At 35.8% G+C, this 14,624-nt stretch overlaps 1 protein-coding gene across 1 annotated transcript; it reads left to right on the top strand.

The window, feature by feature from the left end:
* Positions 1-365: 365 nt before the first annotated feature.
* LOC146166360 (ribonuclease inhibitor-like) lies at positions 366-13,506 on the top strand (the record flags this gene model as incomplete). The annotated part of the gene is made up of 4 exons (XM_083391973.1): positions 366-521; positions 8,649-8,804; positions 11,287-11,448; positions 13,468-13,506. Coding segments are annotated over 4 exons (513 nt in total), but the record flags the coding sequence as incomplete, so codon positions are not given.
* Between the last annotated feature and the right edge of the window lie 1,118 nt (positions 13,507-14,624).

A 14,624-nucleotide genomic window follows, 5' to 3' on the forward strand; every position in this document is an offset into this window, starting at 1 on the left:
AAAAACAAAAATATTTTTTTGGCTTGCTTGCGAACATATACACCCTCACCCATTAGTGATTAAACATTAATTTAAACTACTTTTTAGTCGGGTAAATAGCTTAAGTTTATAACTACTGCATTGTTAAAAATATTTGGTAATTGATTCAAATATCTAATACATATGCGGGTAATAATTTAAACTGTACCTTCCCTGACGTCACCTTGAAACAAGCAATAAAACTTTTTGCGGTGTTTTTGGTACTTTGTATATTTTCGTCCAAAATTACTTGAGATTTTGTTTCGCTCTTTGTACAAAATAATTTATTTCAACGAAACATTGAATGGAAATATTTAAACTCACGACGTTATGTTTCTATGAATTAGTTGAAGGAGCTTGACCTCGGCAACAACCAAATCCAAAACGCCGGAGTGAAAAGTTCGTCGGAGATTGTTCACAAGTTGGAGGTGTTGGAGTTGTGGTATTGTGGCATCACAGACATCAGTCCACTCACCGACGCCATCAAGAACAAAGATTGCAAAGTAGGTTGTTTTTAAAGTTGATTCTCGATAAGCAATCTGAGGTTCAGTAGCCAAACAAGCAAGTTCGTGAAATTTAATAGAACTGTTCCATTTAAAATTTAGCCAAAAGTAAAAATAAAATGTGTTTTTTGTAGGTTATCTTAGGTGCACATACACCCATTAGTTATTAAACATTATTTTAAACAACTTTATTAGCCGAGTTAATAGCTTATTCCATAAAAATATTTTTTAATTCATTCAAACAATAAATCCATTTTTGCTACAGTTGCCGAACAAGCAAATTGGAAAATTTTCCGAAAATAATAAATTTATAATTTGGCAGGATTATATTGTTAATTTTTATCAAAGATTGTGTATAGTCGTGTTTTGCTACTGCACCTTTGATACGTGGGTAATGATTTTAAACTGTACCTACACTTATGTCACTTTAAATCAAACATTGAAACGTTTTGCTACTTTACCTTTCCAACGAAATTTCTTAAAATTTTGTTTTGTTTTATTTTTTTAATGTTATATTTCTGACTTTAGCTACTGCACCTTCAGCATGCAGGTAATAATTTAAACTGTACCTTAGCCAAACAAACGTGACCAAAAATGTGTGGCATGTTATTATGTTTGCTACTTTACCTCCACCGCTTTAGTGCCCTTAATTGTAAATGTGTTTTGTGTCGACCGATTCACCCACAAAGTGTCAGCTGTGGTAAACCATCTCATTAAATAAATAGACCGTCCTAAATAAATAATAATAATTAACCAATGGGTCAAAGTAGCCAGGGGGTGACAGGGGCCAAGAAAAAAGACCCAAAACCCTCCCCCCGAAAAAGATAAATATTGTACTCCTAATAATTAATTTGTTGGTAGCGTTTATGAACAGTTCCACAACAATAACAGGCACGCCACACCTTCAATTGTCATACACTGTTACGTCACAGACGATATAGTTATTATGTTTGCTGTACTTTTAGTAATGTAGCTTTAATATTTTTAGTCATTTTGTTTCTGCTATCTGAATGGTTTTGAGTATTGCGCTAAAACTCAGTCAGTTGCTGCTCGAAACGGTTTGAGCTTTCATATTTATTTGTCTTCGATACGGCAGTTGATACACTGGACTGGAAAAAGCGATCAAGTTGTAACGAGCCTCGCTGGTGGGAAGCGAATAATGGACTTTTAATCGTAGTGTCATTACGGATTTGTAGTAAATAGTTATTTGTTTATGTTTTATATTCAGTCGATTTATCGCTGTGAGGTATCAGCTTCAGCCTCAACTTATTACCTACTCAGCATGTCTTGTTACAGGCACAACTCTCTAGCTAGGTATTGCAAAACCAAAATGTCACCACTTTTATCAATTGCCAGTTATTATGACTGTAAAACTTTCTTGTAACGTTTTGTAACTCATTTTTCAGACACGTTTTTTGCCCCGTCCGTATAGGGATGTTTAAAGTAGAATATCGGTTAATTTTTATTTGTTTATCGCAGAAAGTTACGTCTTATCCTATGAACGTGGGTGGCAAGTTTAGATAAAGGCCTGTCGCTGTGGCGAAACATTAACTGTGCTGCTTTATATGTAGACATGTAGTGCGGCGTCAGCGTTTTTTCGGGCGGCCAATTACTTGCCGCTAATATTAATTGTCGGTCAAATGCCGTTGGTCGAGACCTAATATTCAGCTAGGTTATGCATGTAAAAAAAGTAAAAAAAACATAAATCATTCGCTTGGCTGAGTACAAAATAGAGCCAAATATAAAAAATACCTTGGCAGGAACCAGCTTTGTAATGACTAATTAGTTAATAAAAATAACTGATTTATTAAATTTTTGAGCAACTAAGTGCCTTTATTTGTTGGTTAATGGCTATATTTGTTATTAACGTGGAGAAGTAAAAACACGTAAATACAATGCTAGTTATTTTTAAGCAGGGGGCCACGAGGGTTGAGAGCCTTTCAAAGGGGGCCACGAGGCATAAAAGGTTGAGAACCACCGAACTAACCCATCAAAGTTATTTCGTTCTTATTAGTACAAGTTTGAGTTGTTAATTCATATGGGAAATTGGAATAGAAAATGTGTTCAATTACAGAAAATTCTTGAAGAGAAATAAAGTTATTTCTTATACCCAAACTAGCTACTTTACCCACCATCGCAACAATAAAATAACATGTAAGCACTGCCCAGTGAAGTAACAGTTGACACACACAATGAGACTTATAAAGTAACAATATTTAAAGCCGGATTCTTTATAATACTATAGTATTAAGACCAACAACAATAAAACAACACTTTGTGCCCCCTATTCACGTTTAAGAAATATAAATATAAAATATGTTCCCTAACGTCATAAGAGAGGTCTATGATGTCATAATGAAAACCACCAGTTAAAGTTTAACTGCTAAATGACGGCAATATTAAATATTTGTGGCCCTACGACAGCAAGTATACCTTTGTTAGGATCAGAATAGATCGCCACAATATGTTCCCCTTCATCGTTTTACAGCATTCGAATTTTCCTTGCAATAACGCCATTAATAGTGTGATTTAACATAAATTGCTATTATAGAGTTCATGAATCACCGCGGCGCAACATGCGAAAGTATGCATAGCGCTTTGGTGCTCATTAAATTTAAGGGAGAGTGGCTATCAATCAGCACTCGCCAAATTTGTTGGCAAGCCGTCTGCAAATTTCCGTCCTAGCGCGGTCATTTCTTGGGTTATCGTTAACCTGCCTTGTGGTTTCTATTCGTTTCTATTCGTTGGTTTCATAAAAGTCTGTTCGTTTATTTCCAAGCATGGATAAATAAATTAATGAACCATAAAGCAGTTTACGCTTAAAACAATGTAAACATTTGGAACACAATACACGTTTTTTTTAGTAATTTTAATAAAAATGTCAAAGTCATAATATTCGATAAAATCGACATTTTGCAATTTACAGACGTTTCAGCAATAACGCATGCGATCATCAGTGTAAAAATCAAGTGAAGATAAAAGCGATAAAACATCAATGTAAAGAATGTAAACAATTTCTTAAATATATTTTTTCTACAATCTTTAGTGAAAAAATAACACTGACAATATTTACAAGCTGATATGAGAGCTACACGAGCTAATGAGAGCATTTTTCATTTCAACATTTGTCAATTGTAGCTTGGTCACAATCACTGTCCTTGTCGTATTCATCCGAGCCAGGGGCGTATCCAGAAATCCAAAACGGGGGGGTCCCGAATTTTCAACTTCGGGAATACCTCGTTTTTTCGTCTGACGTTAATGACGTCATAAAATAGTGACAGATATGACGTCATAAATCAGCGATTGTAATGACGTCATAAACAATAAAGAAATCATCAGAAACAGCCAATTAACGTCCAGCAAAAGCAAACTTTTAGACGCAAAACACACACGTACGTCGCCGACAATCCTGCCAGGCGCCAGTGTTACGACTTTAACTAGTAATTCTAGAAAATTACCTAGGCCTTCTGTAAAGTCGCTAGTGAGTCCTTATTTTCGGGCATTAGATAACCTACCAAAGAGAACTTATATTAAAGACCACAACAAGAAAACCCAATGTACAGATGTATTGGTTGCAAGAGTAGAATATTACCACACCACAAACAATAATGACACTTAGACACACACAATTACTTACAAAAAACCGACAGACAGAGCATAATGACACTTAAAGTTTTACTCGCTAATTTCACAAGCCTACACCCAGACGTCTACTGAGCTGTAGGCGGTCAGCCGCTCGTAATATACGCTAAAACAAAACTCCTTTTCACGGGAACCGACGCGCTCCCGGAAACCCCAGACCCGCCTTACAGGGCGGCCGTTTCATGAAAAGATAACATTGGGCGGACCTTTTCGTGAGAAGTTAAACCGCGCCGGAAAACAAGCGATAAATGATCGTGAGATTTGCAGCGTTGTTTAGAGACAAGAAAAAACATGTCTAGAGTCCAATTAACGGCGAACACCAGTGCGCACAAAAATATTACGTTAATATACATGTCCCGAAATGCGAAAACCTAATTCCTAGCCCTACATTTAAGAACAAAGGCGCTAAATTAAGAATGAATGTTCGAATTTACAGTCGGCGTAATTAGCAACCGGTGATAATTTTGTAGTGCTAATTAAGCACGTAACACCAGCTGCGAGACCGCTTAGTGTGCAATCGTTAACTTCAGGAGAAATATATGTGATCGATTTTGGTAAATCTATTTACAGGACTACGCTAAATTAAAAGCACGTCTTTCGCCACCTGCAATACTAAACGAAGATCGCCTTTTCCCGGTGTTATTTGATTAGCGCGACATCTGCAAAAACGCCACTTCAATAGTTAATCTAGTTCAGTGTTTTTAACCTTTTAAACTAGGTGTAGACCTGGCGAGCGAAGCGATCGCGATTTTTTTGGGGGGAAAACGGCATTTTTAAAAATTTCTTGCAAGTTTTTATTACATTGTCGAAAATAAAAATAAAAGAAATGTTAAAAAATATGTGTCCAATATTTTTGAATACGTTTTCCGTTTGTCCGCGACGCACTTGGCAGCCCTCCACGGCGCAAGGATAGAGAAGCGCTAATCTAGTTCAATAGACAACATCAAAACGTAAAAAGAAAATTCGCGCGAAGCGCTAAAATTTTTCGCACTTACGTAGTTAAAATGGTCAAAAAGTATTTAAAATGGACTCGTGTATAGTTTGTTAAAGAGGCAGCGGGCCCGATGAACTACAGAGACCGCTTGATTGACTGTTATTAATTGTCGAACACACACTTGCTGATCAGCCAACCCGAACGAATAACGAAAGGCGAAAGAGAAAAAATATCCTGCATTTACGGTCGATCAAACAAGAAACGAAAAACGGCGTTTTGCGTTTGATTTTGGTTTCCATTAGCAAGACCATAGGCGCCGAACTTTCGAAATCCCAGGGCGTCTTTTGAAACAGTCTTTGAAAAGGTGAATCCCGAAATTTCAACTTTCCCCTAATTTTTGTCTGCTTAATCACTAATGACGTCATAAAATAGTGACGGGAATGACGTTATAAAATAGTAAAGAGAACGACTCATACAACCAGCTAATAAACGTCCAGCAAAAGCGAACCTTTAAGACGTAAAGCGAACACGTGCGTCGAAACAGCTCAGTGTGCAATCGTTTACTTCAGGCGAGAAACTAGACCAAGACGGTAAGTATGTGTGATTGATTTTGGAAGAATCATAATTCGACTATCAGCAGTGCAGTTTCCCAAGTTTAGTTTCATGTAAGGGACCACGCTAAATTACAAGCACGTCTTTCGCATCCTGCAAAACGAATATCGTTTTTCCGGGTTGAATTATGCCACATCTGCGCCGAGCAGTGTGTCAAGTTAGCTAAATACAAGCTGCGGTTTAGAGAAAATAAGTTGTGTCAATTGCACACCAAGCACGTGGTCTTGGGATATGAAAATAATTTTGCGGCAACTATCATTACTCGGGCCCGCAAAAGTCAATAAAGTTAAAAATTTTTAAGGACCTCGTCTGTCCACGAATCAAAGAATAAAGTTGTTTTCAGCACCTAGGGGACTGTTTCTAAGAAGTTTATAGGTTAAAATAAAGTTAAAATTTACAATAAAAGTAAAATTTTTAATAAAGTCAAAATTTGTCAAATTATGGCTTTTGACAAAGTTTTTGTGTTTCTTGAGAGTAGTTTATGTAAATATCGTCGTGGAAGCATTGTAAATCAGGAACTGCGACACAATTAAATCATATTAAGCCGTAAAAGCAGGAAAAATGTCGCAATGCCCACTTGGATCAGCAGTAACTTTTATCGCAAATTGTCCATTTTTTTCATTGGTTGTTACAAAACACTTCATAAACGTGGTCTTTTCGAAGATTAACAGTTTGAATTTTAGGAATAGCCTACTGACATTCTGTAATACAAAAATGCCTGAGCAAGCTTAATCTATCGCCAAAAAAACGATGCACTTTTTAAAATCCATAATACACCTTGACTTTGCAACAAAATATCACGTTTGGGTCTGAAATCGACAAAATATTATGTTTGGGTAACTAGCATCAATTCAAGGAAGAACTGTGGCCTCTACAAACAAGCAATTTCGTTAGGTTAAAATAAAGTTAAAATTTGATAAAAATAAAGTTAAAATTTTTTTTTTTTAGGTTAAAATAAAAATGGCCCTAATCATTACATAAAAAAGGCGAATTTAAACAAACACAGTTAGACTACCTTTTCAAGGGAATTGCGTTAGTTACAAAAATTCCGTTGTTACACCAACATCGAATACTATCGCAGACAGCGAACAGTGTTAAACAGTACCCTAACTCGACGGTTTTAGCGAGAAAAGAGAAAAGGCTTAACTTAGGGTGGTCAATTGTCGAATACATTTTTGCTAATCAGCCAACCTGAACGAAAGGTGAAAGAAAAAAAGCATTTCGTGTTTACGGTCGACCACTCAAGCAGTGTTTTTTTATTTTTATATAAGTTTGGCGTTGAAAAGCTTTGTTCGGAATATTACGTCTATTTATCGATTTGAGTGACCAAACGTCTCAGCATATTGAACACTAGGAATTACGACTCTAGACCAGGGGTTCCCAACCTTTTTACGATCTCGTACCACTTGGGGCACTCTGTACTGCCACGCGTACCACTTTTTTTAGAACAGTGGTTCTTACCTATTTTTCTGCTGCGCCCCTTTGGTAATTGTCCCGTGTTTTTTCTGTAAAAGTTAACTCTTCGTGGCGCGAAGAGCGAAATAAATTGCGTTCATTTGGTTTGTATTGGCTAAACTTTAATTTGGGAGACACACAAAAGTTGCTCGTGCTCGATATATTGGTTTACATCGAGCTGATTTTGACAGACATATTGCAGTAATCGTGTTTTAAAAAGTGTTATGACACACAATGCGAAGGCTATTTACTGCAAATAACATTCAAAATTGGCGCAAAAATGTCTGAGTTCCCCCCAATTAGTGTTGCGCAAAAAGAAGTAATTCGTAGTTCGCGCGAAACGCTAAATGTTTACGTAGTTTTGCTGCGTGACGCCCATAGTGGGTCGTTTCTAAAAAGGGGAGTCCGCAATGGTTTCGTTTCGTATCTAAACATAATTGCGATATAAAATATTTACAGACTGTTAGTTTTTAAGCTTTGACTTGGCTGACCGTTATGAACTTAAGAGATCGCAACAACATTCTTACGTAGACTAATTGCTAATTCTCGGCTGTAGTTAAGTATGCGATAAAATACCGTAGGGTTCAGTGGAACGTTTCGGTCCCTCAAAACATCTTAAAAACACTACTTACAAATAATATTATTATAAGACATTTGCAATTGAACTTATTGTTACCAAAAACTGCAGTAATTGCTTGTAATTTTCGAATGCAAACAATTCAATAAACACAAAAAAGTAAAATTTTTATCGCTGGGTACATCACAAGTCCAATAAACTTTTTCAAAGGCGGCAACGACTGGGTTAAACATTTTTTTTTAATTAACAACGTTTAAGTTAAAAAATAAACCTCATAACTATTTACCACTGCAGCAATGGCGATGTTTTTAAAACGGGACAAAGAGTCATTATTACGAGTTCAAACGTGACCGCGGTTTACATTCTGCTTAAAATATCGATACCGCAATAAAACGTGCCGCGCACCAACATTTGTGTTTTCTTTAACATGCACGCCTCTGCAGTAAATCAAACATTGCTATGTTTTGCTACTTTACCTTAAATTTTCGGCCAAAATTACTTGAAATTTGTTTCGGTATAAACTTAAGAGAATTTTTTTGGAATAAAAGTAAAAATATTTTTTTGGCTTGCTTGCGAACATATACACCCTCACCCATTAGTGATTAAACATTAATTTAAACTACTTTTTAGCCGGGGAAATAGCTTAAGTTTATAACTACTGCATTATTAAAAACATTTGGTAATTGATTCAAATATCTAATACATATGCGGGTAATAATTTAAACTGTACCTTCCCTGACGTCACCTTAAAACAAACAATAAAACTTTTTGCGGTGTTTTTGCCACTTGTATATTTTCGTCCAAAATTACTTGAGATTTTGTTTCGCTTTTTGTTCAAAATAATTTATTTCAACGAAACATTGAATGGAAATATTTAAACTCACGACGTTATGTTTCTATGAATTAGTTAAAGGAGCTTTACCTTCGCGGCAACCAAATCGAAAACGCCGGAGTGAAAAGTTTGTCGGAGATTGTTCACAAGTTGGAGAAGTTGTGGTTGAAGAATTGTGGCATCACAGACATCAGTCCACTTACCGACGCCATCAAGAACAAAGATTGCAAAGTAGGTTGTTTTTAAAGTTAGTTCTCGATAAGCAGTCAGAGGTACAGTAGCCAAACAAGCAAGTTCGTGAAATCTAATAAAAATGTTGCATTTAAAATTTAGCAAAAAGTAAAAGAAAATGTGTTGTTTTTTTTAGGTTATCTTAGGTGCACATACACCCATTAGTTGTAAAACATTATTTTAAACAACTTTATTAGCCGAGTTAATAGCTTATTCCATAAAAATATTTGGTAATTCATTCAAAGATTAAATCCATTTTGCAAATTTGGAAAATTTAACAAAAATAATAAATTTATAATTTGGCATGATTATATTGTTAATTTTTATCAAAGATTGTATATAGTCGTGTTTTGCTACTGCACCTTTGATACATGGTTAGTGATTTTAAACTGTACCTACACTTATGTTACTTTAAATCAAACATTGAAACGTTTTGCTACTTTACCTTTCCAACTAAATTTCTCAAAAATTTTGTTTTGTATTATTTTTTTAATGTTATATTTCTGACTTTAGCTACTGCACCTTCAGCATGCAGGTAATGATTTAAACTGTACCTTAGCCAAACAAACGTGACGAAAAATGTGTGGCATGTTATTATGTTTGCTACTTTACCTCCACAGCTTTAGTGCCCTTAATTGTAAATGTGTTTTGTGTCGACCGATTCACCCACAAAGTGTCAGCTGTGGTAAACCATCGCACTAAATAAATAGACCGTCCTAAGTAAATAATAACAATTAACCAATGGGTCAAATTCACCAATAACATGTATCCACTGCTGTGTAGCCCAAGGGTAACAACTTTTATATCTTAATGCTGCGAAGTTTATAACTACTGCATTAAATAATTAAAATACATTTGTAACTAACCCAGGGTTTTCACGTAGCGGTAATTGGGGGGCCACGGGCATAGGCGTAGCCAGGGGGTGACAGGGGCCAGAATAAAAGACCCACAACCCTCCCCCCGAAAAAGATAAATATTGTACTCCTAATAATTAATTTGTTGGTAGCGTTTATGAACAGTTCTACAACAATCACAGGCACGCCACACCTTTAATTGTCATACACTGTTACGTCACAGACAACATAGTTATTATGTTTGCTGTACTTTTAGTAATGTAGCTTTATTATTTTTAGTCATTTTGTTTCTGCTATCTGAATGGTTTTGAGTATTGCGCTAAAACTCAGTCAGTTGCTGCTCGAAACGGTTTGAGCTTTCATATTTATTTGTCTTCGATACGGCAGTTGATACACTGGACTGGAAAAAGCGAAGTTGTAACGAGCCTCGCTGGCGGGAAGCGAATAATCGACTTTTAATCGTAGTGTCATTACGGATTCGTAGTAAATAGTTGTTGGTTTATGTTTTATATACAGTCGATTTATCGCAGTGAGGTATCAGCTTCAGCCTCAACTTATTACCTACTCAGCGTGTCTTGTTTTTTTCTGCATCGATAGGCGGTGCACCAAACCAAATACTCTCACTAGTTCAAGTTCAAAATATTTGACCACACAAAACATTTTAGGCTGGCTACGGGAACAACTCTCTAGCTAAGTATTGCAAAACCAAAATGTCACCACTTTTATCAATTGCCAGTTATTATGACTGTAAAACTTTCTTGTAACGTTTTGTAACTCATTTTTCAGACACGTTTTTTGAACCGGCAATATAGGGATGTTTAAAGTAGAATATCGGTTAATTTTTATTTGTTTATCGCAGAAAGTTACGCCTTATCCTACGTACGCGAGTGACAAGTTTAGATAAAGGCCTGTCGCTGTGGCGAACATTAACTGTGCTGCTTTATATGTAGCCATGTAGTGCGGCGTCAGCGTTTTTTCGGGCGGCCAATTACTTGCCGATAATAATAATTGTCGGTCAAATGCCGTTGGGCGAGACCTAACGTGTAATGCCAGGTGCAGAGATTTCAAATTCCCTTGCAAAAGAAACCGTCCATAGCAAACGTACGACCTAAGTTCAAGTTTTATGTCTCAATAAAAAAAAATTTATTTGCTTAAATGCTTAGGTGGGAACACAGTAAGAAAATGTTGCTGTTGTCAAATTGTGATCTTTCGAGGCCATTTAAGTTTGCAACAAACACAAAAATTATAATTTGCCAAAGCCACCAACTGATAAAACAAATATCATACAACAGTGTTTATTTTTATGTGGCCACACAAAACCTGTTTTTGTCTGTAACATAATATAACCACTCGGTATGTCACTTCACATTCATGATATTTAAACTATCTACTTGGTTATTTGAATATTTATTTTGTTTTGAATCATATTCCACTTCTCTTTCCCCGATATATTAACATTCACTGCTATATCTAAAAAACTCCAAATTATCAGTTAGTTGCCATTTCGGTAAGTGATGAAATCCGACATTAAGGTGCTGAACATTATCACCAGGAGCTATTTGGTGCCTTGACGCCATTTGTGGCTCACATCTCAAAATCTAACCACGCTCGTCAATTTGTTGTTTTAGATCAAGCAGCTGTATCTGAATGGGAACCGCATCGGCAACGAAGGAGCTCTTGAGCTTTCTCGCGTCCTCCCAAACATCGAGGAGTTGTGGGTCCATGATTGTGACATCACTGCGAAAGGCGAGAAGGTGATCAGATCGAAACTGAGAGAACTTGGACTTGACGTGAGTAACAACAACAAATACAACAACAAATTAATGTTTCACCAGAAGTCCAGGTCACCTTTATCATGAAGGTCAAACAGTTTTAAACATTTTTATCCAACTCCCAACGCAGCAAACAGCGCACACTAGCGGCGAAATATACATAAAAATAAATAAGGGACTGGAAGTTGTAGAAAGATCAGCTGCATGAGAGCTTTCCTGTTATAATGTGCTTTTCTTGAACTTTAAAAAAAAATTGAAATGTAAAAACTTTACAAGGGGAGTATAAAAATGTATAACAAACTTTAGATAAAAAACACTAAACACTTGAAATAAACTTTTTTTGTTTTCGGCGTTTATAAAATAAATCTTAATTTGGAAGTAAAGCTTATTATTTCGTCACAGCGCCGCACTTATCGACGTTTTTTTACCAAATTCGCCCAGAATATCAGGATTAACACAAAAATATGCACAACTAAATAAAAACACGGTTTCGGCTCAATTCGCGTCATTTTGTGACGTTTGTACCTCGGACAAAATGTGCATTGTGTGCTTATGACGTAACAGTAGGTCCATTGATGAGTCGAAACAACTTGAACAAAATATTGCGAAGTTCATGTTAATAACATCCGGGATATTATTTGCGTTGATATTAGAAACAAATTTAAAAAAAAAACTTTAGTTTTTGACAAGTTATTGAATATCCGAACTAGTAATAATGCAAATAAACTATTACAATGGTGATTAGGAGGTTACAGCAAATACGCTAAAATATATATTTGGAAGTTAAGCAACAAAACATAGAAATATAATGCAAAAGTGATATATTTTCATAATCATGTACTTTTAATAACAACGGCCTATGTTAAAATGCTTCTTGACAAACAATTCGTCTGGTAGCACTTTTTATAAAGTCACTCAATGTGGGGTTGCCAGTAAAAAATTATAAAAAGCCTACACTACAAAAAAAACTAGATTTTGCAGAAGTAACCTGGAATACATATTTATTTATTAAAAATCTCGCTTGTCACATTTGTAATGTAAATTATGATAAATTACATGTCTCACTACATGTATACAATATTTAGCTCCGTATACGTATTGAATGTAATTATTCACCGTGCCTCTTCTTAGCTATTGTTTAAATTATTTGGCAAACCCTGCAACTACCTTCAAAAATATAACTGTAGTGTACTTAGCTACATTGATGTTTAGTACAAGTTTCTAGGACTGTGAAATATAATTTTAACTTAAAAAATGTTTAAAATGTTGTCACTTTTTTACATGTCCTTCGATATTGTAATTATTTTAGATACAAAGCTATATTTGTCAATAAAAAACGGTTTTCTTTATTTTGAAGAAAAAAAACTAGAAATATTAGATAAAATATAAAAAAAACTAGATTTAGTTGTAAAAACCTGACGCTTGCATCCCTGACCAAATGTATGCCACTAAATTAAGCATGTTAATGGCGATTGTAAATAGATTGTTTTGTGCATTTTGCATTTGTAACGTTGAAACTATACATATAAGCTCTAATATACTCAATTGATATCGCGCTCGCAAGGTGCGCCACCACGTGATTAGAGGTCTACAGGTGCACCATGACGTAAAAACTTAAGAAACACTGATCGGTGGTCTCTTCTAAGGGTACTTTGGAAATATGGTTAATATGCAAATCAGCATAAAACCACAATTACGAACAGTGTGACATAATAGCCTCAATGTATGAGAAGTAACATTCTCAGCAAGGAAAATAACTTAAGTAATATGTTTGCTCTAATTTAAGGTCAGTTGCAAAACAGTTGTTATTAATATTGAAACTCTTAATGAATTGTGGGCGACAGATGTTAAGGGTTGGGTCTCAACTCACCTACGGACCCAGTTTAACAACACTTCTTTAATTTACCCCCGATGTAAATACAACAACATCAGATGGGCTAGATTACAATTGTTGTAAACAGATGTGACGGGTTGGAATTCTTCTTTCAGTTGAAAACACGTTTATTAGCTTTTAAATTTTCATCTTGTGTTTTGCAGGAGGACAGAGCGGAGTTTTCACTTCTGAAGTTCGACTGATCTTGGATTGCTTCGAACGACCAACAATCGTCCCTCCGTGATGCGAAACATTTATCAGCTTTCCTGTTGATGGAAGTGAACTGAGGGGCAGGGGCGGTTCCAGGGGGTGGGGCAACACGCCACGCCTTGAATTATTTACCTTTATTACGTAGTTTCCAGTTTTCATTGTGTTTCTAGTATGTTCCATTTTAATAAAATGGTTTTAGTTGAAAGGCATCTTTGCGTCTCATCGCAACTTAAACAATACATAAAGGCGTTTTTTCGATAACATCTTTCTAATGTCGCTTTTGTTTTAAAACTAACACCTCTCCAACCTAAAACATGTATAAACGAAATGTGTTGTCTTATGGACGTTTAAATGCAACATATGACGTCATCCCTCTTATTGACCGCTGTTACTTTTGTTTTGTTCATGTTTGGCCGACTCTTTCCCAAACCACAGCCGTGTTTATTTGAGCGAGCGCTCGTCTCCCCAAAGCGCTTTGCCGTTTTGCTCGTTGCCTTGTAATAAGTGAGTTTGCGCCAAAGCCAAACGTCGCTTCACAACTTGGCTTCGACAAGAATGTCGACCTCGCTTGTTAGGGGCCGCCCCGCTCCTTTGCTGTCCACGCATTTTAGCGTCTTGTTTGTTCTTGCAAAATCGATGTTTTTATACTTTACTGTTGTTTGTAATTGCCTTGTCAACATTAAAGTTCACTGCATTGTTTTACTTTATTCAGTTTGATTTTCGTAACGTTTTATTTTCACGTAAAATCCAAGGTTGCCTGAGAAATAAATGGTATGATTTATAACAACTATTGATGCAGAACTGATTGCACGCAGTGTTTTCGTATCTAAAATTTTAACTAGTGTTTTTTATCTTATCTAAAATACTTCATTATTACCCCTGTTTCGCAGATTAGCCAATTTTACCTTTTTAATTGCCTAGGGTTTGTTTTGATTTTGTGTTTACGTTCCCTCGTGGTAAGAGTTCAACAACATTAGTTTAATTGCCTTAACAAATCACTTGTATGGTAATAGTTTAATATTTATCTCTAAATTCGCCCAATATTTTGGCCTTAAAAATCCTATGGTTTTTCTTCCTGAGTTGGTGGAGGCGCCGACTTGAAAATAGTTTT

The sequence above is a fragment of the Ascidiella aspersa genome, chromosome 1 (genome assembly GCF_963924565.1).
Source record: "Ascidiella aspersa chromosome 1, kaAscAspe10.2, whole genome shotgun sequence".
Taxonomy (NCBI): Eukaryota; Metazoa; Chordata; class Ascidiacea; order Phlebobranchia; family Ascidiidae; genus Ascidiella; species Ascidiella aspersa.